The sequence below is a fragment of the Bos grunniens genome, chromosome 7 (genome assembly GCF_055505025.1).
Source record: "Bos grunniens cultivar Pamir isolate PY7600 chromosome 7, Bosgru_T2T1.0, whole genome shotgun sequence".
NCBI lineage: Eukaryota > Metazoa > Chordata > Mammalia > Artiodactyla > Bovidae > Bos > Bos grunniens.
The window spans coordinates 17501400-17525487 of record NC_141171.1 but is presented as its reverse complement, the minus strand read 5'-3'; the positions used below and the strand labels follow the sequence as shown (position 1 = coordinate 17525487).

The 24088-nt window shown below is 39.9% G+C and overlaps 1 protein-coding gene across 1 annotated transcript in view; it reads left to right on the top strand.

The window, feature by feature from the left end:
• Nucleotides 1-2331: 2331 nt before the first annotated feature.
• LOC147368702 (adhesion G protein-coupled receptor E3-like) overlaps nucleotides 2332-24088 on the top strand; it is a 43120-nt gene continuing 21363 nt past the window's right edge. The window contains exons 1-9 of the mRNA XM_086409754.1: nucleotides 2332-2460; nucleotides 4658-4708; nucleotides 8080-8232; nucleotides 12592-12738; nucleotides 13781-13927; nucleotides 14958-15104; nucleotides 17429-17490; nucleotides 19577-19672; nucleotides 21065-21242. Of these exons, the coding sequence (XP_086265880.1) occupies nucleotides 2427-2460; nucleotides 4658-4708; nucleotides 8080-8232; nucleotides 12592-12738; nucleotides 13781-13927; nucleotides 14958-15104; nucleotides 17429-17490; nucleotides 19577-19672; nucleotides 21065-21242 (1015 nt within the window). The 5' untranslated portion in view covers nucleotides 2332-2426. The remainder of the gene's footprint in view (nucleotides 2461-4657; nucleotides 4709-8079; nucleotides 8233-12591; nucleotides 12739-13780; nucleotides 13928-14957; nucleotides 15105-17428; nucleotides 17491-19576; nucleotides 19673-21064; nucleotides 21243-24088) is intronic.

Below are 24088 nucleotides of genomic sequence, written 5' to 3'. Positions count from 1 at the left end.
TTTCCCTTTTGAACCTCCCTTGCATCTCCCTTACCATCCCACCCCTCTAAGTTGATACAGAGCCCCTGTTTGAGTTTCCTGAGCCATACAGCAAATTCCCATTGGCTATCTATTTTGCATATGGTAATGTAAGTTTCCCTGTTACTCTTTCCATACATCTCACTCTCTCCTCCTCTCTCCCCATGTCCATAAATCTATTCTCTATGTCTGTTTCTCCACTGTTGCCCTGTAAATAAATTCTTCAGTGCCGTTTTTCTAGATTACATATATATGCGTTGCTGCTGCTGCTGCTAAGTTGCTTCAGTCGTGTCCGACTCTGTGCGACCCCATAGATGGCAGCCCATCAGGCTCTTCTGTCCCTGGGATTCTCCAGGCAAGAATGCTGGAGTGGGTTGCCATTTCCTTCTCCAATGCATGCATGCATGCTAAGTTGCTTCAGTCACGTCTGACTCTGTGTGACCCCATGGACAGCAGCCCACTAGGCTCCTCTGTCTACAGAGTTCTCTAGGCAAGAAGACTGGAGTGGGTTGCCATTTCCTTCTCTCATATATGCGTTAGAATATGATATTTATCTTTCTCTTCCTGACTCACTTCACTCTGTATAATAGGTTCTAGGTTCACCCACCTCATTAGAACTGACTCAAATACGTTCCTTTTTAGGGCTGAATAATATTCCACTGTGTATATGTACCACAGCTTCTTTATCCGTTCATCTGCCGATGGACATCTACATTGCTTCCATGTTCTAGCTATTGTAAATAGTGCTGCAATGAACAATGGGATACATGTGTCTTCTTCAATTTTGGTTTCCTCAGGGTATATGCCTAGGAGTGGGATTGCTGGATCATATGGTGGTTTTATTCCTAGTTTTTAAGGAATCTCCATACCGTCTTTCATAGTGCCTGTATCAATCTACATTCCCACCAACAGTGCAAGAGCATTCCCTTTTCTCCACACCCTCTCCAGCATTTATTGTTTGTAGACTTTTTTGGTGATGGCCATTCTGACTGATGTGAGGTGATATCTAATTGTAGTTTTGATTTGCATTTCTCTAATAATGAGCGATGTTGAGCATCTTTTCATGTGTTTGTTAGCCATCTGTATGTCTTCTTCAGAGAAATGTCTGTTTATATCTGTTTCCCACTTTTTGATTGGGTTGTTTGTTTTTCTGGTATTGAGTTGTATGAGTCTCTTGTATATTTTGGAAATTAATCCTTTGTCAGTTGTTTCATTTGCTATTATTTTCTCCCATTCTTAGGGTTGTCTTTTCACCTTGCTTATAGTTTCCTTTGCTGTGCAAAAGGTTTTAAGTTGAATCAGGTCCCACTTGTTTACTTTTGCTTCTATTTCCATTACTCTAGAAGGTGGGTCATAGAGGATCTTGCTTTGATTCATGTCATCGAGTGTTCTGCCTATGTTTTCCTCTAAGAGTTTTATAGCTTCTGGTTTTACATTTAGGTCTTTAATCCATTTTGAGTTTATCTTTGTGTATGGTGTTAGGAAGTGTTCTAACTTCATTTTTTACATGTAGCTGTCCAGTTTTCCCAGCACCATTTATTGAAGAGGCTGTCTTTACACCATTGTATATTCTTGCCCCCTTTGTCAAAAATGAGGTACCCATAGGTGCATGGGTTTATTTCTGGGATTTCTATCTTGTTCCATTGGTCTATATTTCTGTTTCTGTGCCAGTACCATATGATTTTGATGACTGTAGCTTAGTAATATAATCTGAAGTCAGGAAGGTTGATTCCTCCAGCTCCATTCTTCTTTCTCAAGACTGCTTTGGCTATTTGGGGTCTTTTGTGTTTCCATAAGAATTGTGTAATTTTTTGTTCTAGTTCTGTGAAAAAAATTCATTTGGAATTTGATAGGAATCACACAAAATCTGTAGATTGCATTTGGTAGTATAGTCATTTTCACAATATTGATTCTTCCTACCCAGGAACATGGAATATCTCTCCATCTGCTTGTGTCATCTTTGATTCTTTCATTAGTGTCTTATAACTTTCTGTGTAACAGTTCTTTTGTTTCCTTAGGTAAATTTATTCCTAGATATTTAATTCTTTTTGTTGCAATAGTGAATGGGATTGATTCCTCAATTTCTCTTTCCAATTTTTCATTGTTAGCATATAGAAATGCAAGTGATTTCTGTGTATTGATTTTGTATCCTGCAACTTAAATTCACTGATTAGCTCTAGGAATTTTGTGACATTCATCTTATTTTTTAAAATGCATTTCAGAGTAAGTTGCAGCCTTAAGTTGACCGTCTCTGTTTCTGTATTTAAAAAAAAAAATGCTGTTCTCTTTAGTTTCTCATTAGAATACTAGAAGATGGTCCCACAGTAGCGGTTACAAAATCCCCAATTCTCCTTGAGAAATACCAGAGATAAAGACATATAAGTTCCTATTTCTGTTCTCATTTTGTCATGATGGCTCGAAGTCTCTTTTTGCCTTTGAGTGGTAAGTCATTAAAATATTTTATTCTCTCTTAACAAAAACAGATATTGTATATTAATACATATATGTGGAATCTAGAAAAAAGGTACTGATGAATCTATTTGCAGGGCAGGAATAGACACAGGCACAGAGGATGGATTTGTGGACACAGGGGAAGGTGAGGGGCAGGGAGGCAAGAAGTAGGTGAGACAAATTGAGAAATAGCATTGAAACATACACTTTATCATGTGTAAAATAGATAGCTAGTGGGGAGATGCTGTATAACACAGAAAGTGCAACTCAGTGCTCTGTGACAACTTTGAGGGGTGGACTGGGGTGGGGGGCAGTGGGGGTGAAGTTCAAGAGACAGGTGACATATGTATACTTAGGGCTGACTCACGTTATTGTATGGCAGAAGCCAACACAACATTATAAAGCAATTATCCTCCAATTAAAAATAACTTAAAAAATAATAAAAAATTTTAAAAATATATTTTATTCTCTTTAAATAGAAATAGCAAGGACACTTCAACTCTCATACTCTGTTTTCAACACTGTGGCTTGGGCAGGGGGCATCCACCTGGTTTGTTCTTTTAAACCATGGCTGAGGTATGTGTCCTATGGAAATACCTGGAGGAATTAAGATAGGGCACTTCAAAATGATTTCATCAGGCAATGGGGCTCTTCAAAGCTTGCAATCTCTTATACTCCATCATACAAGGGGTGGTTGTTGTTGTACTGTGCTCAGTCGTGTCCTACTCTTTGCAACCCCATGGACAGAGGAGCCTGGCGGGCTACAGTCCACTGGATTTTCCAGGCAAGAATGTTGGAGTGGGTTGTCATTTTCTTCTCCAGGAGATCTTTGCCACCTTGTCTCCTGCAACTCCTGCATTGGCAGGCAGATTCTTTACTACTGAGCCAGCTGGGAAGCCCTTGCAAAACATGAATCTCATGTAAGAATGGATTATTTCGTGTCAGGGCCAGGTTTTTGGCATGGAAAGCTGTCCCGTGCTCATTGTTCTTCCTGAAACTGAGTTTGATTCTTCCGGATCTATTTGCTTAGTGAGCCAGAATTTCCATACTTGGGTCCTCTAAGTCTCTTAGCTGATGACTCAGAGCATGCAAATTGCTTGTAAATTTACTGAGCGTGCAGATTGCTTGTAAAATTGCAATGTTGCTCTTTCTGTATGAACGTACCTTGATGGGAACTAAAAATTGATGAGTATCTTTCTTGTTTCAGAGAAATCACGTTTGCTTCCTGCTCCTAATTTTGGAAGCCCCAACATGTATTTTATAAAACATATTGAAATTGCTCCTCATTCCATGCTATGTGTTTTTGTTTTACTAAAAATACAAAGAGGACTTCTAGAATTATACTTTTTAATTTACTTGCCCATGATAAACTCGTTCAATTGTCCAAGTCCTGTGACTTTCTCTTTTGGCCACACTGGATCTTACTTCCCGGACCAGGAATCCAATCCAGCCCCTCAGTAACGAAAACACAGAATCCTAACCACTGAACGACCAGGGAATTCCCCAACTCTTTTGACTTTTATGAAACACTTGTCCAGTGAGAAAACCTAACTTCTGCATTATTTTCAAATAAAATAAAGTGCTAATGAATGTTAAATTCAACAATTGACGAAGCCACATTTTGCTACCTATGTAACTATATAGGGGCTTCCTTGGTGGCTCAGACAGTAAAGAATCTGCCTGCAATTCAATTCAGGCAGCCCAGGTTTGATCCCTGGGTCATGACAATCCCCTGGAGAAGGAAATGACAATCCTCTTCAGTATTCTTGCCTGGAAAATCCCATGGACAGAAGAACCTGGTGGGCTATAGTCCATGAGGTCGCAAAGACTGAGCAACTAACACTTTCACTTTGCTTTTTTTCATAGACTTATAAAAGGCATTAAAGTAAATAATTATTTGTCAGTATTATTCAGCTTTCTAAATTTTCACGTTTCATCCATTTTTATCCTTGACATCTCAAAAATATTTTTATCAATCTGTGAATGTTTGTTGATTATGATCAACTGACTTTTAGCTCTCAAGGACCAAACAGTCTCTAGAGAGCCAAAATTGTGTTGAATGTGCTTAATGTGTTTAGAGAAAGTATTCAAGAGCTATTTGGGGGAGGAAAGTAAAGTCAGCCTCGACAGATTCAGGCCACCAGAAAGTATTTAAAAAATTAAACTCCCCTTTTGTTTTCTCCCCCAGGACTTTCCTGCTTAATTTTCTCTCTGAATATTCCTAACGCATCACTTCAAGGTACGTGGGTGATGGGCAGAATGAATCTGGAATAGTTTGTGTAGCCTGTGTTTCTACAGATGTTGGGTTTTTGTTTTTTTTTTTTTTTGGACCGCACCCAGAGGCATGTGGGACCCTAGTTCCCTGACCAGGGATCAAACCCATAGCCCCTGCACTGGAAGGTGGAATCTTAACCACTGGACTGCTAGGAAAGTCCCTATAGATGTTTCTTTACAAAGCAGTTTGAGGATAAGCAGAACAACTTTCTCTTTCCCCAAATTCAGAGTTAAAAAGAGAAACATGGAAATGGTAAGCATTTGCTCAAACTCATGTGACTCTCCAAGTAATTCTAGCCTTCACAGTTTTTCCTACCATGCTACATTTATGACACTTAAAAACAAGTAGCTTTATTGGCTCATTCTTACTGTGTAACTGAGGCTATTTACACAAAGAATCCACAAAAGTCAGAAGAACAATTATATAGAAATAATAAAGAGAAAACTATTCTTTTTATTATGTGTGCATGCTAAGTCTCTTCAGTTGTGTCTGACTCTTTGCAAAACCCTATAGATTGTAAGCTGCCAGGCTCCTCTGTCCATGGGATTCTCCTACATATATATACACACCTATTTATGGGCTTCCGTGATGGCTCAGTGGTAAAGAATCTGCCTGCAGTGCAGGAGACACAGGCTTGATCCTTGGGTCAGGAAGACCCCCTGGAGTAGGAAATGGCACCCCACTCCAGTATTCTTGCCTGGAGAATCCCATGGACAGGGTAGCCTAGTGGGCTACAGTCCATAGGGTTGCAAAGAGTTAGACATGGCTGAGTGACTGAGAATGTCGTACCTATTGACTTATTTATATAGTTATTTTAAAAGTATATATTAATATAAATATAGACAAATAGGTGTATATTTAAATATATATACATACATAACTATAGACATTTAAAAATATATATTATATATATAATTAAGTAAATATGTGTATATTTAAACACATGAGTCACAGTAAAAAGAGTGATCATCTTTTATTATTTCCATATAATTTTTGTGGGTTCTTTGTACAAATAGCCTATGTATGTTAAATAGTATGTACGTAAATATAAACATGCATTTACATACATAAGTAGGTAAATAGATATAGATACAGACCAAAATTTGATAAATGCAGATATGACTATGTATGTATTATTTACAAATGCAGTTACAGTTTATGCATTTTACAATATCTTTTTATTTCACCTAATACATCCTGAATATCTCTTGTCAATCAGACATAGCATTCCATTTTGTTAATATACCACAGTTTATTGATCCATTTTCCTGTTGATGGACTCCTGATTTTCTGATTTTCTGATGGTTGACTATGATGAAGAGGGCTGCTGTGAAGCCTATTGAACAAAGTCTTCATGTACAAGTCTTTCTGTGGACATATGCTCTCATTTTTCTTGAGGAATTTCTCGAAGAAGAATCACTGGATCATAGGATGACCAAATATGTAGAATTATTTTCATCTTGTAAATGATAAAATGAAGGCAAAAAATTAAGAAAATGCAATCTAGCCTGGGAAATTAAAAATCATGAGACTTGCCTTGTGGTCCAATGGTTATAACTCTATGTTTTCACTGCAAGGGGCATGGGTTTGATCCCTATTCTGGGAACTAAGGTCCCTCATGCTGTGCCTCCTGGCCAATAAAAATAAATAGTTAGGAAGTATTATCTTCATGAATATTTACTGGGAGATTGCCTTGGGACATTAACTTTTTAAGATTATATTTTAAAAATTTTCTTTTTGGCTATCCTGGGTCTTTGATGCTGCACAGGCTTTTCTCTAGTTTTGGAGAGTAGAGGCAACTCTCTAACTGTGGTGCAGCTTCTCACTGTGGTGGCCTCTCTTGTCATCGAGCATGGATTCTAGGATACTTAGGCTTCAGTACTTGCAGCGCATGGGCTCTGTAGTTGTGGCAAATGGGCTCAGTTGCTCCAAGACGTGTGGGATCTTCCTGGACCAGGAATCGAATCCACATCTCCTGAACTGGCAGGTGGATTCTTTACCACTGAGCCACCAGGGAAGCCTCTAAGATTACATTTTGAACTCAGGGATGATCAGTCTGTCTTCCTGTTCACTCCTGTCCACCATTCCACACCAAGATGGTCTCCATCTCATGGCTGTCCCACTGCTCAAGAAAACCTTCTGCTAGAGAATTCCCTGGCTGTCCAGAGGTTAAGACTCCACACTTTCAACACAAAAGACCCAGGTTCAATCTCTGGTTGGGGAACTAAGATCCTACATGCCATGTGGCAGGGCCGAAAAAGAAAAAAAAAAAAAAACCATCTTCTGCTAGATTTTCTCGTACTTAGTCATCTCGGCTTGCCCTGATGACACTTGCCCTGGTCATCCTACAGAATTTCTCTTCCTGACCCTCTCTTAACTTCTGGCTTCTTTTTTTCAAATTTATTTTTAATTGGAAGGATAATTGCCTTATGGTATTGTGTCGGTTTCTGCCATACATCAATATGAATCAGCTATCAGTTCAGTTCAGTCGCTCAGTGTCCAATTCTTTGAGACCCCATGGACTGCAACGTGCCAAGCTTCCCTGTTCATCACCAACTCCTGGAGCTTGCTCACACTCATGGCTGTACATATGTCCCTTTCCTCTTGAACCTCCCTCCCACCTCCCACCCCATCCCACCCCTTTAGGTTGTTACAGAGCACTGGGTTTGAGCTTCATGCTTCATACAGTAAAATTTTCACTGGCTATCTAATTTTACATATGGTAATGTATGTTTCAATGTTACTTTCTCAATTCATCCCACCTCGGCCTTCTTCCTGTGGTTGTTCAGTCATTAAGTCATGTCTGACTCTTTGTGGCCCCATGGACTGCAGCACACCAGACTTCCCTGTCCTTCACCATCTCCTGGAGTTTGCTCAAACTTATGTCCATTGTGGAGAAGGAAATGGCCACCCACTCCAGTACTCTTGCCTGGAGAATCCCAGGGACAGGGGAGCCTGGTGGGCTGCTGTCTATGGGATCGCACAGAGTCGGATACGACTGAAGTGACTTAGCAGCAGCAGCATGTCCACTGAGTTGGTGATGTCATCCAACCATCTCATTCTCTGTCACCCCCTTCTCTGTCACCTTCTCCTTTTGCCCTCAATATGGCTTCTTACATCTATTTGCAATCCTTTCCATATGGGATTCCCTTGCCCCCTCATAAAAATATAAGCTCTGTGGAACCAGGACCTGGAGTGCTTTCATTAACTGGTGGGGAAGAGAATGGTAAACCAAGTGCTGAACCTAAGGAACACTCTGTAGTGGACCGAACACCTGCCTGATAGGATAGTGACATGGACTGAACTCACTCATTTGACCTTTGATGGATCCTTAGTCACAGATGTGAATGAATGCATGGATACCCGGGCCTGCCCTTCGAAAGCCACCTGCACGAACACTGTGGGAAGCTACTTCTGCACCTGTAAATCTGGATATGAATCAAGCAATGGGAAGAGACAGTTTAATGATCCTGGAGTGACGTGCATAGGTGAGTGTTATTCCAGTAAGAACATTCTAGAAAAAGAGTAGGTCTACTCATCCCTCCTATTGAGAGATTGGACCTAAATTTTGATAATAACTGATCAAATCAATGGCTTTGATAGTGGAGACCTACACGCTAGGCATGAAAAACAATCTTTTTTTGTTGAATAGCATTAAAGAGCCCTTAAATTCTTTAGCTCAAGGATCTTTTTGTTTAGACTGCATAGTCTTTGGATCTAAGTGCTAAGTAAGAAGGAATGTTACCAGGGATGTATAAAAGGCGTCTGTCCTCAATTTGGGATATTTTAAAGTCCATATTAATAAGGGGTTGGCAGATATGTATAGCCTAATGAGTTTTTCTCATTTGGAAACGTTGTTGTTCAGTTGCTAAGTCATGTCATACTCTTTGCAACCCCATGGACTGCAGCATGCCAGGCTTCCCTATCCTTCACTACCTCCCAGAGTTTGCTCAAATTCTTGTGCATTGAGTTGGTAATGCTATCTAACTGTCTTATTCCTCTGCTACCCTCTTCTTCCTTTGCCTTCAACCTTTCCCAGCATCAGGGTCTTTCTCAATGAGTTAGCTCTTCACTTCAGGTGGCCAAAGTATTGGAGCTTCAGCTTTAGCATCAGTCCTTCCAATGAATATCCAGGACTGATCTCCTTTAGAATTAATTGATTTGATCTCCTTGCTGTCCAAGGGACTCTCAAGAGTCTTCTCCAGCGTCACAATTTGAAGGCATCAATTCTTTGGTGCACGGCCTTCTTCATGGTCCAACTCTCACATCCGCATACGACTACTGGAAAAATCACAGCTTTGACTATACAGACCTTTGTTGGCATTGGCAAAATGATGTCTCTGCTTTTTAATATGCTGTCTAGATTTGTCATAGCTTTCCTTCCAAGGAGCAAGTTTCCTAATATACTAAAAAAAAAAAATAGAGTTCACACAAAATTTTATTACTACTATTTTGGGGTTTCAAAAAACTGTAAGCACTTACATTTGTGTTTATAGCAAAAAATTAATGAGAAGGTTATAAAGATTTGTGCATGGGAATTTGTTTTCATTATATGTTCTAACACGTTATTGCTTCGGTTTAGAAAGTAGTTTTTAGAAAGTGTTTTATAAGAACTTAACTTCTAAAACACATTAGTGGTTTTTCAAATGTTGTTCCTGATTTTTTCAAATGGAGAAATCAACTCATTTAAAAAAGTTGTTTATATATTTAGTTTTTAGGTAGAAATTTTCTCAGGAGTAGGATTATGGAATCATATGATAACTCTATTCTTATTTTTTTTAAGCACTCCACACTGTTCTCCATAGAGTGGCTGTATCAATTTACATTCCTACCAACAATGTAGGAGCGTTCCCTTCTCTCCACACCCTCTTCAGAGTGTATTGCTTGTAGACTCTGAACATAAGAATACCAACTGTGCCCAAGACACAGAAAACGTGAGCTTGTCGTAAAGTCGTCTTAGTTCTTCCGTTGTTTTCTACACAGATGAGTTCCGTGTATGCTCAGTCACTCAGTCACAGCCCGACCCCAGGGACTATAGCCCACCAGGCTCCTCTTGTCCATGAAACTTTCCAGGCAAGACTGCTGAAGTGGATTACCATTTTCCTGACCACATCTCTTGTGTCTCCTGCCTTGGCAGGTGGATTCTTTACCACTAGCACCACCTGGGAAAGCCCAGTGAATTCCATTCTGTTTTCTAAATCTTACTCCACTGTTTCCTTTGGGGATTTCTTGTATGGTGTTTCCATATTCTCTTACACTTTGTCACTTCCTCTGAGACATATTTTCTAAACTCATACTTTAAAAATGGGACCTAATTAAACTTAAAAGCTTCTGCACAACTAAGGAAACTATTAGCAAGGTGAAAAGGCAGGCTTCAGAATGGGAGAAAATAATAGCAAATGAAGCAACGGACAAACAACTAATCTCAAAAATATACAAGCAACTCCTACAGCTCAACTCCAGAAAAATAAATGACCCAATCAAAAAATGGGCCAAAGAACTAAATAGACATTTCTCCAAAGAAGACATACAGATGGCTAACAAACACATGAAAAGATGCTCAACATCACTCATTATCAGAGAAATGCAAATCAAAACCACTATGAGGTACCATTTCACGCCAGTCAGAATGGCTGCAATCCATAAGTCTACAAGCAATAAATGCTGGAGAGGGTGTGGAGAAAAGGGAACCCTCTTACACTGTTGGTGGGAATGCAAATTAGTACAGCCACTATGGAGAACAGTGTGGAGATTCCTTAAAAAACTGGAAATAGAACTGCCATACGACCCAGCAATCCCACTGCTGGACATACACACTGAGGAAACCAGAAGGGAAAGAGACACGTGTACCCCAATGTTCATCGCAGCACTGTTTATAATAGCCAGGACATGGAAGCAACCTAGATGTCCATCAGCAGATGAATGGATAAGAAAGCTATGGTACATATACACAATGGAGTATTACTCAGCCATTAAAAAGAATACATTTGAATCAGTTCTAATGAGGTGGATGAAACTGGAGCCTTTTATACAGAGTGAAGTAAGCCAGAAGGAAAAACACCAATACAGTATACTAACGCATATATATGGAATTTAGAAAGATGGTAACAATAACCTGGTGTACGAGACAGCAAAAGAGACACTGATGTATAGAACAGTCTTATGGACTCTGTGGGAGAGGGAGAGGGTGGGAAGATTTGGGAAAATGGCATTGAAACATGTAAAATATCATGTATGAAACGAGATGCCAGTCCAGGTTCGATGCACGATACTGGATGCTTGGGGCTGGTGCACTGGGACGAACCAGAGGGATGGTATGGGGAGGGAGGAGGGAGGAGGGTTCAGGATGGGGAACACATGTATACCTGTGGCAGATTCATTTTGATATTTGGCAAAACTAATACAATTATGTAAAGTTTAAAAATAAAATAAAATTTAAAAAAAAAGAATACATTTGAATCAGTTCTGATGAGATGGATGAAACTGGAGCCTATTATACAGAGTGAAGTAAGCCAGAAAGAAAAACACCAATACAGTATACTAACGCATATATATGGAATTTAGAAAGATGGTAACAATAACCCTGTGTACGAGACAGCAAAAGAGACACCGATGTATAGATCAGTCTTATGGACTCTGTGGGAGAGGGAGAGGGTGGGGAGATTTGGGAGAATAGCATTGAAACATGTATAATATGTATGAAACGAGTCGCCAGTCCAGGTTCGATGCACGGTACTGGATGCTTGGGGCTGGTGCGCTGGGACGACCCAGAGGGAGGGTAGGGGAGGGAGGAGGGAGGAGGGTTCAGGATGGGGAACGTGGGTATACCTGTGGCGGATTCATTTCAATATTTGGCAAAACTAATACAATATTGTAAAGTTTAAAAATTAAATAAAATTAAAAAAAAAAATCTACTCACCACTCTCTCTTCCTTCTACTGTTTTTTAAACAATAAATAAATATGTATGTTAGTTAGTGTTAGTCGTTCATTCATGTCCAACTCTGAAACGCCTAGCCCACCAAGCTCCTCTATCCATGGGACTTTCCAGGCAAGAATACTAGAATGGGTTGACATTTCCTTCTCCAAGGCATATTCCTGACACAGAGATTGAGCCTGGGTCTTCCACATTGCAGGCAGATTCACTATACTCTGAGTCACCAGGGAAGCCCATATTAAACTATTTTTTTTAAGTAATACGTATTCAACTATTTTTTCATGTAAAAAAATGTCTGATGTATTTATTGTTGTTTTTCAGTCGCTAAGTTGTGTCCAACTCTTTGCAACCCCATGGACTGTAGCATGCCAGGCTTTCCTGTCTTTAACTATCTTCCAGAGTTTGCTCAGATTCATGTCCATTGAGTCAGTGAAGCTATCTAACCATGTCATCTAACTGATTATTCTACTCTTATTTTCCTTGCTTGTAGTTACCCTTCATTAGCGTGGTATTAGGGCTTCCCTGGTGACTCAGACAGTAAAGAATATACCTTCCTGTCATCATCCTCATGGATGGGCTCCAACACTAGGGAAAAAAATGTTTTATATACTCCAATAAAAATTGATTTAAAGAAAGGAAAATAAATATGAGTAATCCTGTTCACTGCTCTGGCACTGGCTGACCATCTCGGTTGGGTTGGCACTTAGTGGTTTTCTAGAGGCAAAACTTTCAGCTTTATATTGAGACAGGCTTGAGCAAACCAAGGTGAGTGCCTTGAAATGCACAGACTGTGACCTGTGTGTGGCAGACATGCCACAGATGTGGCATGAAAAGGTGAACTCATGGAGCCCTGAGTGACCCCATGGAGCCCTGTCACTGACTGATTCACTTTTCATCCTTTTCCTGCCACAGATAAGAATGAATGCCTGAACAGCACAGCATGCCCACTGACAGCCACGTGTACTAACACCTGGGGAAGCTACTTATGTGTCTGCAATCCTGGGTTTGAGACACCTGCTGGGAGAGCTCACTTTACTGGCTCCAGAGGAACTTGCATAGGTAAGCAGATTCTCTGACGCCTTCCGGTGAAAATTTCCTCAGAGAAAGAGTTGAGGAAAACAAACAATGCATCAGTACAGGTCTTACTTCAATATGCTATAACCTTTCAATTCCTCAGTATCTAAACACTGTCACTTGATACAGCTGTTTATTGTGCATAACATGTATGCATGTGTGTCAGTCGCTTCAGCTGGTTCAGTTCTTTGCGATCCCATGGACCGTAGCCTGCCAGGCTGCTCTGTCCATGGGATTCTCCAGGCAAGAATACTGCAGTGGGTTACCATTTCCTTCTCCAAGGGATATTCCCGACCCAAAGATCAAACCCTGGTCTCCCACATTGCAGGCAGATTCATTACAGTCTGAGCCACCAGGGAAGCCCAAATATGTTTTAAATTAGTTTTTTAATTTTTAATTAAAAAAATTTTATTGAAGTATTTATTGCTGTTGTTCAGTCACTTAGTTGTATCCAACTCTTGCAACCCCATGGACTGCAGCATGCCAGGCTTCCCTGTCTTTAACTGTCTCCCAGAGTTTGCTCAGATTCATGTCCATTGAGTCAGTGAAGCTATCTAACCATGTCATCTAACTGATTATTCTACTCTTATTTTCCTTGCTTGTAGTTACCCTTCATTAGCGTGGTATTAGGGCTTCCCTGGTGACTCAGACAGTAAAGAATATACCTTCCTGTCATCATCCTCATGGATGGGCTCCAACACTAGGGAAAAAAATGTTTTATATACTCCAATAAAAATTGATTTTAAAAATGGAAAATAAATATGAGTAATCCTGTTCACTGCTCTGGCACTGGCTGACCATCTCGGTTGGGTTGGCACTTAGTGGTTTTCTAGAGGCAAAACTTTCAGCTTTATATTGAGACAGGCTTGGGCAAACCAAGGTGAGTGCCTTGAAATGCACAGACTGTGACCTGTGCGTGGTGGACATGCCACAGACGTGGCATGAAAAGGTGAACTCATGGAGCCCTGAGTGACCCCATGGAGCCCTGTCACTGACGAATTCACTTTTCATCCTTTTCCTGCCACAGATAAGAATGAATGCCTGAACAGCACAGCGTGTCCACTGACAGCCACGTGTAATAACACCTGGGGAAGCTACTTATGTGTCTGCAATCCTGGGTTTGAGACACCTGCTGGGAGAGCTCACTTTACTGGCTCCAGAGGAACTTGCATAGGTAAGCAGATTCTCTGACGCCTTCCGGTAAAAATTTCCTCAGAGAAAGAGTTGAGGAAAACAAACAATGCATCAGTACAGATCTGACTTCAGTATGCTAATAACCTTTCAATTCCTCAGTATCTAAACACTGTCACTTGATACAGCTGTTTATACATGTGCATAACATGTATGCGTGTGTGTCAGTCGCTTCAGCTGGTTCAGTTCTTTGCGATCCCATGGACCGTAGCCCTCCAGGCTGCTCTGTCCATGGGATTCTCCAGGCAAGAATACTGCAGTGGGTTACCATTTCCTTCTCCAGGGATATTCCCGACCCAAAGATCAAACCCTGGTCTCTCACATTGCAGGCAGATTCATTAAAGTCTGAGCCACCAGGGAAGCCCAAATATGTTTTAAACTATTTTTTATTTTTAATTAAAAAATTTTTTATTGTGGTATTTATTGTTGTTCAGTCGCTTAGTTGTATCCAACTTTTTGCAACCCCATGGACTGCAGCATGCCAGGTTTCCCTGTCTTTAACTGTCTCCCAGAGTTTGCTCAGATTCATGTCCACTGAGTCAGTGATGCTATCTAACCATCTCATCTGATGATTCTACTCTTTAGTTTCCCTTGCTGGTAGTTACCCTTCATTAACATGGTATTAGGGCTTCCCCGATGACTCAGACAGTAAAGAATCTACTTTCCTGTCATCATCCTCATGGATGGGCTCCAACATTAGAAAAAAATGTTTTTTATTCTCCCATAAAAGTTAATTTAAAAAATGGAAAGTAAATACAAGTAATCCTGTTCACTGCTCTGACACTGGCTGACCATCTCGGTTCGGTTGGTGCTTAGTGGTTTTCTAGAGGCAAAACTTTCAGTTTTATATTGAGACAGCCTTGAAGACACCAAGGTGAGTGCCTTGAAATGCACAGACTGTGACCTGTGTGTGGCAGACATGCCACAGATGTGGCATGAAAAGGTGAACTCATGGAGCCCTGAGTGACCCCATGTCACTGACTGATTCACTTTTCATCCTTTTCCTGCCACAGATAAGAATGAATGCCTGGACCCTGCACTGTGCTCACCGACAGCCAAGTGTAAGAACACCCGGGGAAGCTACTTATGTGTCTGCAATCCTGGGTTTGAGACACCTGCTGGGAGAACTCACTTTACTGGCTCCGGAGGAACTTGCATAAGTAAGCAGATTCTCTGACGCCTTCGGGTGAAAATTTTCTGAGAGAAAGAGTTGAGGTAAACAAGTGAAGGAAAACAATGCATCAGTATGGATCTGACTTCAGTATGCTAATAACCTTTCAATTCCTCAGTATCTAAATACTATCCTTTGATATGGCTGTTTATGTGTGCTTAACATGTATGTGTGCACACATGTTTATGAGTGCTCAGTCGCTTCAATCATGTTCTATTCTTTGCGACCCCATGGACTATAGCCCACCAGTCTCCTCTGTCCGTGGGATTCTCCAGGCAAGAATACTGGAGAGGATTAGTATGACCTCCTCTAGGGGATCTTCCTGATCCAGGGTTCGAATCCAGGTCTCCTGCGTCTCCTGCTTTGGCAGGCAATTCTTTACTACTGAGCAGAGATGCATTCCAAATGTGCAGCTCCTGTTAAGGTAACACATTAAGACTCCCCCTAGTGGTTGCCAATTTATTCTTATTTTAACTTGTCTTTCTGACTTATATTGAAATATTGAAGCTTAGGGCAACTCAATTAAAAAATGAAAAGACAAATTATTTTATAAAAGAATAGAGACATATATATATATGTGTGTGTGTGTGTAACTAAAGCACTTTGCTGTACTCCTGAAACTAATACAACATTGTTAATCAGCTATACTTTGATATAAAATAAAAAGTTAAAAAAAATGAAAAGATAACCCACATAATAGGAGAAAATATTTACAAATGATAAGATGGACTAGGGATTAGTATTCCTCAGCAAAAGACTTGAATAGACATTTTTTCCAAAGAATAAATACAGATGGCCAACAGGCACATGAAAAGATGTTTAACATTGCTGATCATCAGAGCAATGCAATCAAAACCACAATGAAGTAACACCTCACACCTGTCAGAATGGCTATCATCAGAAAGTCTACAGATAAATGTTGGACAGGATGTGGAGTACAGGAAACCCTTGTACATTGTTGGTGGCATTTGTATAGTCACTATGGAAAACAGGGATTCCCTGGTGGCTCAGAGGGTAAAGAATCTGCCTGCAGTGTGGGAGACCTGAGTTCGATCCCTGTGTTGGGCATATCCCCTGGAGAAGAAAATGGCAGCTCACTCCAGTATTCTTGCCTGGAAAATCCCATGGACAGAGGAGAAGGCTGGCAGGCTACAGACCACAGGGTCGCAAAGAGGCGGACATGACTGAGTGACTTCACTTTCACTTTATGGAAAATAATATGGAGTTTCCTCAAAATACTAAACATAGGACTGCGATATGATCCAGCAATTCCACTCCTGGGTATATATCTGAAGAAAACAAAAATATTAATTTGAAAAGATACATCCATCCCAATGTTCATAGCAGTAGTATTTACAAGAGCCAAGATGCAGAAGCAATCTGTGTCCATCAACAGATAAATGGATAAAGAAGATGTGAGATATAGAGACAGACATAGATACACACAGAATGGAATACTACTCAGCCATAAAAAAGAATGAAATTCTGACATTTGCAACAATATGGACTAGAGAGTATTATGCTTAGTGAAATAAGTCAGACAAAGACAAATACAAGTAAGTATGATATTACTTACATGTGGACTCTAAGAAATAAAACAAATAGATATATAACAAAACAGAAACAGACTCACAGATATAGAGAACAAACTAGTGGCTACCAGTGGGGAGAAGAAGGGGGAGGGGCAAGATAGGGGTATAGAATTAAGAGGTACAGACAAGTATGTATAAAATAAATAAGCAACAAAGACATATTATATAGCAGAGGGAGATATACCCATTACTTTGTGATCATTTTAAATGGGGTATAATCTATACAAAAATATTGAATCACTATGTTATATACCTGAAACTAATACAGTATTATAAATAAACTATACTTCAATTTTGGGCTTCCCTGATTGCTCAAACAATCCGTCTGCAATGCAGGAGACCCAGGTTTGATCCCTGGGGAAGATACCCTGGAGAAGGGAACGGCAATCCAGTATTCTTCCCTGGAGAATTCTATGGACGGAGGAGTCTGGTGGGATACAGTCCACGGGGGCACAAAGACTCAGATATGAATGAGTGACTAACACACACACAAACACACACATATACACACAAACACACACATATACACACAAACACTTCAATTGGCTAGCAGGCATGACAACCAGCAGGCATGACTGAGAAGCAGAAATCCCATAATAAAAGAAAGCTGGGAGCAAGTTGGAAAAAGGAAAAGTTGGGGAGGGAAATTTTCCGAATTTCAGACTGGGAAGAAACATTTCTGTTTTTCTTTTCTTTTTTTTAATTATCATTCTATTTCTAGGAATCAACCCTAGGTCCCCTATCCCAACCCAAGTTACATTTTCGGAAGACTATAAACAACAGGTATGTTTCCATCTTTGTAAATCTGTGTTTGGTGCCCACCACCAATATGTGGAAATAAACAGTAATTACAAATAAAATATTCTCTAGAGGGAATATCCTTAAATATAACATATAAAACAAGGGTTCAAATCAACCTCCCCACACCTGCCAGGGCACATATACTTAATGGTCTTTGGGGATAAAAAGGTGTTTCTTGATATTAATATTTTTGCATCTTCTCCTATTTCTTCCATATTTTGTTTTATCGATTGCTTTCTTTCTGAGCAACAATGCATTGTTTGGAGAATACATGGCAGCCATGAAGTGTTCTCAGTCAACACTAGTTCTGTACAGAATTAATTATAAAAAACACACCATCTGGGACTTCCCTAGTGGTCCAGTGGTTAAGATTCTGTGCCTCCAATCCCTGGTCACAGAGCTAAGATTTCGCATGCTAAATGGCATGGCCAAATTATTAAAAAAAAAAAAACAGTAAGCACCCACACCCCCTCAATTTAATCATCATTATGGTTGATATAATTTCACTGTTGCAAATGTTATGTGTTATTGCAAAGAAATCTTTCAAAAGTGACTTACAAAACAAACGTATGTTACATTGAGACAATATGGAAATCAATATTACACCCAAAAGATGAATTTTCAAAATTCAGTCCTTTGTTTCATTAAAAGTTATTTGCAGCTTGACGGAGAAGGCAATGGCACCCCACTCCAGTACTCTTGCCTGGAGAATCCCAGGGACAGGGGAGCCCGGTGGACTGCCGTCTATGTGGTCGCACAGAGTCGGACACGACTGAAGTGACTTAGCAGCTAAATTGTCCAGTGTCATATAGAACTTACAGGACTTAAAAAACATGCCTTCTAGACCATTTAGGTTAAAGTGCACTTTTGGAAAACAGACTCTCTCTAGTCACAGTCAAGAATAAAGGTAAATGGAATATTACTTAGCTATAAAAAAGAACACATTTGAGTCAATTCAATGAGGTGGATGAAACTGGAGCCTATTATACAGAGTGAAGTAAGTCAAAAAGAGAAACACAAATACAGTATATTAACACATATATATGGAATTTAGAAAGATGGTAATGACGACCCTATATGCAAGACAGCAAAAGAGACACATGTAAAGAACAGACTTTTGGACTATGTGGGAGAAGGTGAGGGTGGGATGATTTGAGACAATAGCATTGAAACATGTATATTACCATATGTAAAATAGATGAACAGTGCAAGTTCAATGGATGAAGCAGGGCACTCAAAGCCGGTGCTCTGGGACAATGCAGAAGGATGGGGTGGGGAGGGAAGTGGGAGGGGGGATTCAGGATTGGGGGACACATGTACACCCATGGCTGATTCATGCTGATGTATGGCAAAACCCCCGCAATATTGTGTACTCCAATTAAAATAAATAAATTAATTTTTTAAAAAATAAATTACACACACACAAACCAGAAAAAACAGTAGAGTAGGAGGAGAATAAATAAAGCTGGGAAAAAAAGAATAAAGGTAAATATGTTATACAGATTGTTTTTATTAAAATGGAGAGTGGAAAGACATGTCTACATCATTATCTGTTATACACAAAGGTTATATAGAAATAAAGACTTTATATAAAATATATAAAAATAGAAATACATTTTAATATTTTGACTATTATGAATGGCATTTGATTGTTTCACTTCCATCCCCCAAAGTTGATATATTTGAATTGCCCCTCCTACAATTTTAATTTTCTCAGTGGGGGAAAAAAGATATTAACTTAATAGCTGGGAATATTTAGGCATTTTTGACAGGTAAGCTCTCTAGAAACTACTTTTGAGAATAATGGGGTGGGTGTTGAACTGATTCATTCTTTTCAAATGGATACCCATTAGTCCCAAAACAATGTATTGAACTTTATTTACATTGTGTGTGTGTGCTAAACTCCAACAAGTGTGTTTAATTTTGCAGTCTTGCATTCACAGATATGTCAGAGTATTTCTCTGCCAGAGCCAACTGTTTTAATAAAGCTTCTGAGAACTTGAGAACAACCTCTGGATGCTTCTAACTGAATGAAAGCCAATGATATGTTTCTATTCTCTCCTTTTAGGTCACCACTCAGGACCCAAATAACACAAGGATTAGCTCTGTTACCATGGTGACAAAAGGAGTACCAGAAGATAACAATGTCACACTTAAGTTACAGGTTTGAAATCATTCCCTGTTTCTGTGAATGTTTCCTCACAGTAGACAATTCTCCATCTTTTTCTTCCTCCAGTATGCCGGAAGGAATTAATTATAAGTTAGGTGGGACGAGTTCTTTTTCCTTTCTGGGTCTCCACATCACAGGAGAAATTCAAACCGCACGTGTAGATTTTTAACCTTATTTCAAGAGGTCTCTCCCTTCCTACTTTTCTGAAAATAAACATTTTCCCATATTGGATGACAATTGACTGTTTCTTCAGGGGTATACTAAAAAGCTCTAAAAGAAAGCACAAATGCAGAGGAATTCAGCAGAAAAGCAAAGGTGAGACCAGGCAGCATGGGCACGTTCTCAGTCGCTCAGTCGTGTCCGACTCTTGGCAATCCCACGGACTATAGCCCACCAGGCTCCTCTGTCCATGGGATTTTCCAGGCAGGAATACTGGAGTGGGTTGCATTTCTTCCTCCAGGGGATCGTCTCCACCCAGGAAACCAGGTAGAAGGTGATGCAAAATCTAGGATCAGTGAATTAAAAACATTCAATTACTTCACAATGGAATGAAGTAAAAGTGTAAGGTCTGAGTTTCTTCCTGCTTTGTTTAAACATTCGCGTCTTTTCCCTACAAACTGTTCCCTTCTGCTATTGAGCAATGGGAATAATTCCAGAGAAAGCTCATAGTTGTGGAAGCTTCGAGAAAGGACTGGAAAATAAAATCTGTAGTCTTAGTTTCCTTTTATGATTTCCTCCTAGACAATAGTCATTTTCATATCCACTACTTTTTTGTTTATTCATATTTCATTCTTTTAAAAAATTTTATTGGTGAATCACACTCTGTTTTTTGTTTATTCCTAAGTATTCTATTCTTGTTTAAAAATTTTATTGGAGTATAGTTTATTGACAATGCTGTTAGTTTCAGGGGTATAGCAAAGACATTCGGTTATATGTATATATAAATACGAATGAATGAATATATTCATTCTTCTACAGCTTCTTTTCCCATATAGGTATTGTAGAATGTGGAGTATAGTTCCCTGTGCTGTACAGAAGGCCATGTTTTATATCCTGTGTATGTTCATCCCAGTTTCCTAATTTGTCCCTCCCTGCATCCTGTGTTTCCCCTTTGGTAATCATTAGTTTGTTTTAGAAATCTGTGAGTCTGTTTCTATTTTATAAACGCACTCACAATTTTTAAATTTATTTTTTTCCGTTATGGTTTATCACAGGATAGTGAATGTAGCTCCCTGTGCTCTACAGTGGGACCTTGTTTTTTATCCATCCTTCGTATCATAGTTTGCATCTGTTAATCCCAAACTCCCAGTCCCTCTCCCAACCCTCTCCCTCTCGGCAACCACATATCTGCTCTCTACGTCTGCACACTCACTGTTTGTATGGCAGGAAATAGCCGATTCTTTTGGCAACTTCAGCAACATCACCACCAAGCCATCTCAGGAACACAAGGAAGAAACTGCCCGTTTAGCAACACAGTATCTTCACAGAGTGCAGTCGGCAGCCTATGAAGCTGCCCTCAATCGACCCACAGGAGGAACGCTGAGGAAAGAGTCACAATTTATGGGTAAGCTGCGGTCATAGATACTCAGGCAGACTCTCAAACTTAATTGGGTTCAGGAAATGCTGGTTGAGCTACAATTTCATTGGCAGAAAACACCCTTCTCTTTCTTTACACTGGCAAAATCTGTGTATGAACTTGACATGAAATATCTTATTTCTCTTCAGAACCCTAAATTTGCATTGAATGAGGCTTGAAAGTTCATTTAACTGGACCATCCATTCATCTTTCAAGTCTAACCTATTTTTTTTTTGCATTTTATTTATTTTTTAGTATAAATGTATTTATTTTAATCGGAGGCTAATTACTTTACAATATTGTATTGGTTTTGCCATACATCAACATGAATCCACCACGGGTGTACACATGTTCCCCATCCTGAACTCCCCTCCCACCTCCCTTCCGATACCATCCTCTGGGTCATCCCAGTGCACCAGCCCTGAGCATCCTGTATCGTGCATCGAACCTGGACTGGCGACTCATTTCATCTATGATATTATACATGTTTCAATGCCATTCTCCCAAATCATCCCACCCTCACCCTCTCCCACAGAGTCCAAAAGACTGTTCTATACATCTGTGTCTCTTTTGCTGTCTCACGTACAGGGTTATTGTTACCATCTTTCTAAATTCCATATATATGCACTAGTATACTTATTGGTGTTTTTCTTTCTGGCTTACTTCACTCTGTATAATAGGCTCCAGTTTCATCCACCTCCTTAGAACTGATTCAAATGTATTCGTTTTAATGGCTGAGTAATACTCCATTGTGTATATGTACCACTGCTTTCTTATCCATTCATCTGCTGATGGACATCTAGGTTGCTTCCATGTCCTGGCTATTATAAACAGTGCTGCGATGAACATTGGGGTACATGTGTCTCTTTCCCTTCTGGTTTCCTCAGTGTGTATGCCTAGCAGTGGGATTGCTGGATCATAAGGCAGTTCTATTTCCAGTTTTTTAAGGAATCTCCACACTGTTCTCCATAGTGGCTGTACTAGTTTGCATTCCCACCAACTAACCTATTTTCATAGTGAATCTTTTGTGGCTGCATGTACTGTCACTTTTAATCCAAGAGTCACCCTAGGGTTATTAGGTACAAATCTTTATCAAGGATACACTGAAGGATAAAGCAGTCTTTACTCTTAGAATTAACAAGGCTTCCATGGGGATAAAGAGCACCTGGTAAAGTGTCTGATACCTAAAAGGATTTGTGCTGTGTACTTAGCCACTCAGTCATGTCAGACTCTTTGTGACTGTATGGACTGTAGCCTGCTAGGCTCCTCTGTCCATGAAATTCCCCAGGCAAGAATACTGGAGTGGGGTGCCATTTCCTCCTCCAGAGGATCTTCCTGACTCATTGAACCCAAATTTCCTGTGTCTCCTGCATTGCAGGTGAGTTCTTTACCTGATGAGCCATCAGAGAAGCACCCTAGAAGGATTTACTAATTGTCAAATAAATGAATGAATATATGAACAGAAAAGCTGTGGTGTTGTCATCAATTAGAGGGTAAAATTCCACTTTAAAAAATTATTTTGTTGAAGTATAGTTATCCCCCTCACAACCTCTAAGTTTTCAGGCTCTTCTTTCCTGCTGACATCATGCATAAGCAATGATATCTCACTATAGTTTTATCTGCATATCACTGATTACTAGTGGATTAGATGTCTCTATTTTATGCTGGCCATTAGGTTTCTTTTTTGTGATTATTCTGATTTATATTTTTTGTCCATTTCCCCTTATCCTTTTGCTCTTTGTCCATTGTGTTTTTGGTTTTTATCTTATTGATATTTGGGAGCTCTTTACATATGATGGACCTCATTTATGTCTCTAAATATCTTCTGCCAATCTGTAGTTTGTTGAAAGGATATTTGAGTGGAGATGTTTTCACTTTTGATTTAATCAAATTTGTCTGTCTTAAAGAGGAGGTGAGGGACATAGCAAATGTCAGGGAGGCAGTTTGTGATGCTAATTAGAGTGAATAGAGTGGGCTTGGAGAAGGCAAGATTTGTGTGAAGACTTGAAGAAGAAGGAGTGAGCTGCGTGCATATCTGGGGGAGAATGATACTGGTCAGAGGGCTTGAGGTGAGCATTCCTGGTGTGTTGGAGGTACTTGCAGAGTGACTGAAGGTGACTGGACAAGGAACTGATACAAGGCAAGATCAAGCAGGGTCTTCCTGGGAATTGTAACAACACTAACTTTTATTCAGGGAGACCCTATCTGATTCACATTTTGAAAGGATCCCACTGGCTGCTCTGGGGGAACAATGAATGCAGTTAGATGACTGGGATGAGCCAGGAGACATCTCCTGGTGGGCCAGATGAAGTCAGTGCCCCAAATCAGACTCACACCAAGGTTGGTGTCTTTTCAGCAAAAGGTCTTGATTTGCTGCCAGGGTGCATGTGGAGTTTGAGAGAAAGAGAGAGTTTGGTGCTGAAGTTGATTAGCTTATTCAAAACAAAAGAGGCTGAAGAGTGAGTATGGACAGATGAAGGGAAGAAAGATGTCTTATGATTCTTTTTTTAATTAATTTTTTTTTGGAGTATGGTTGCCTTACAGTGTTGTATTAGTTTCAACTATACAGCAAGGTGAATCAGCTACATATCCTCTTTTTTTTCTATTTGCTTCCCATTTAGGTCACCACAGAGCACTGAGTAGAGTCCCCTGTGCTAGAAAGTAGCTTCTCATTAGTTATCTATTTTATTTTTTGTTAGTTTTTAGTTGCAACATCGCATTCAACCCTTTGAGACCCCATGGACTATAGCCTGCTAGGTTCCTCTGTCCATGGGATTTCCCAGGCAAGAATACTAGAGTGGGTTGCCATTTCCTCACCAAGGGATCTTCCTGAC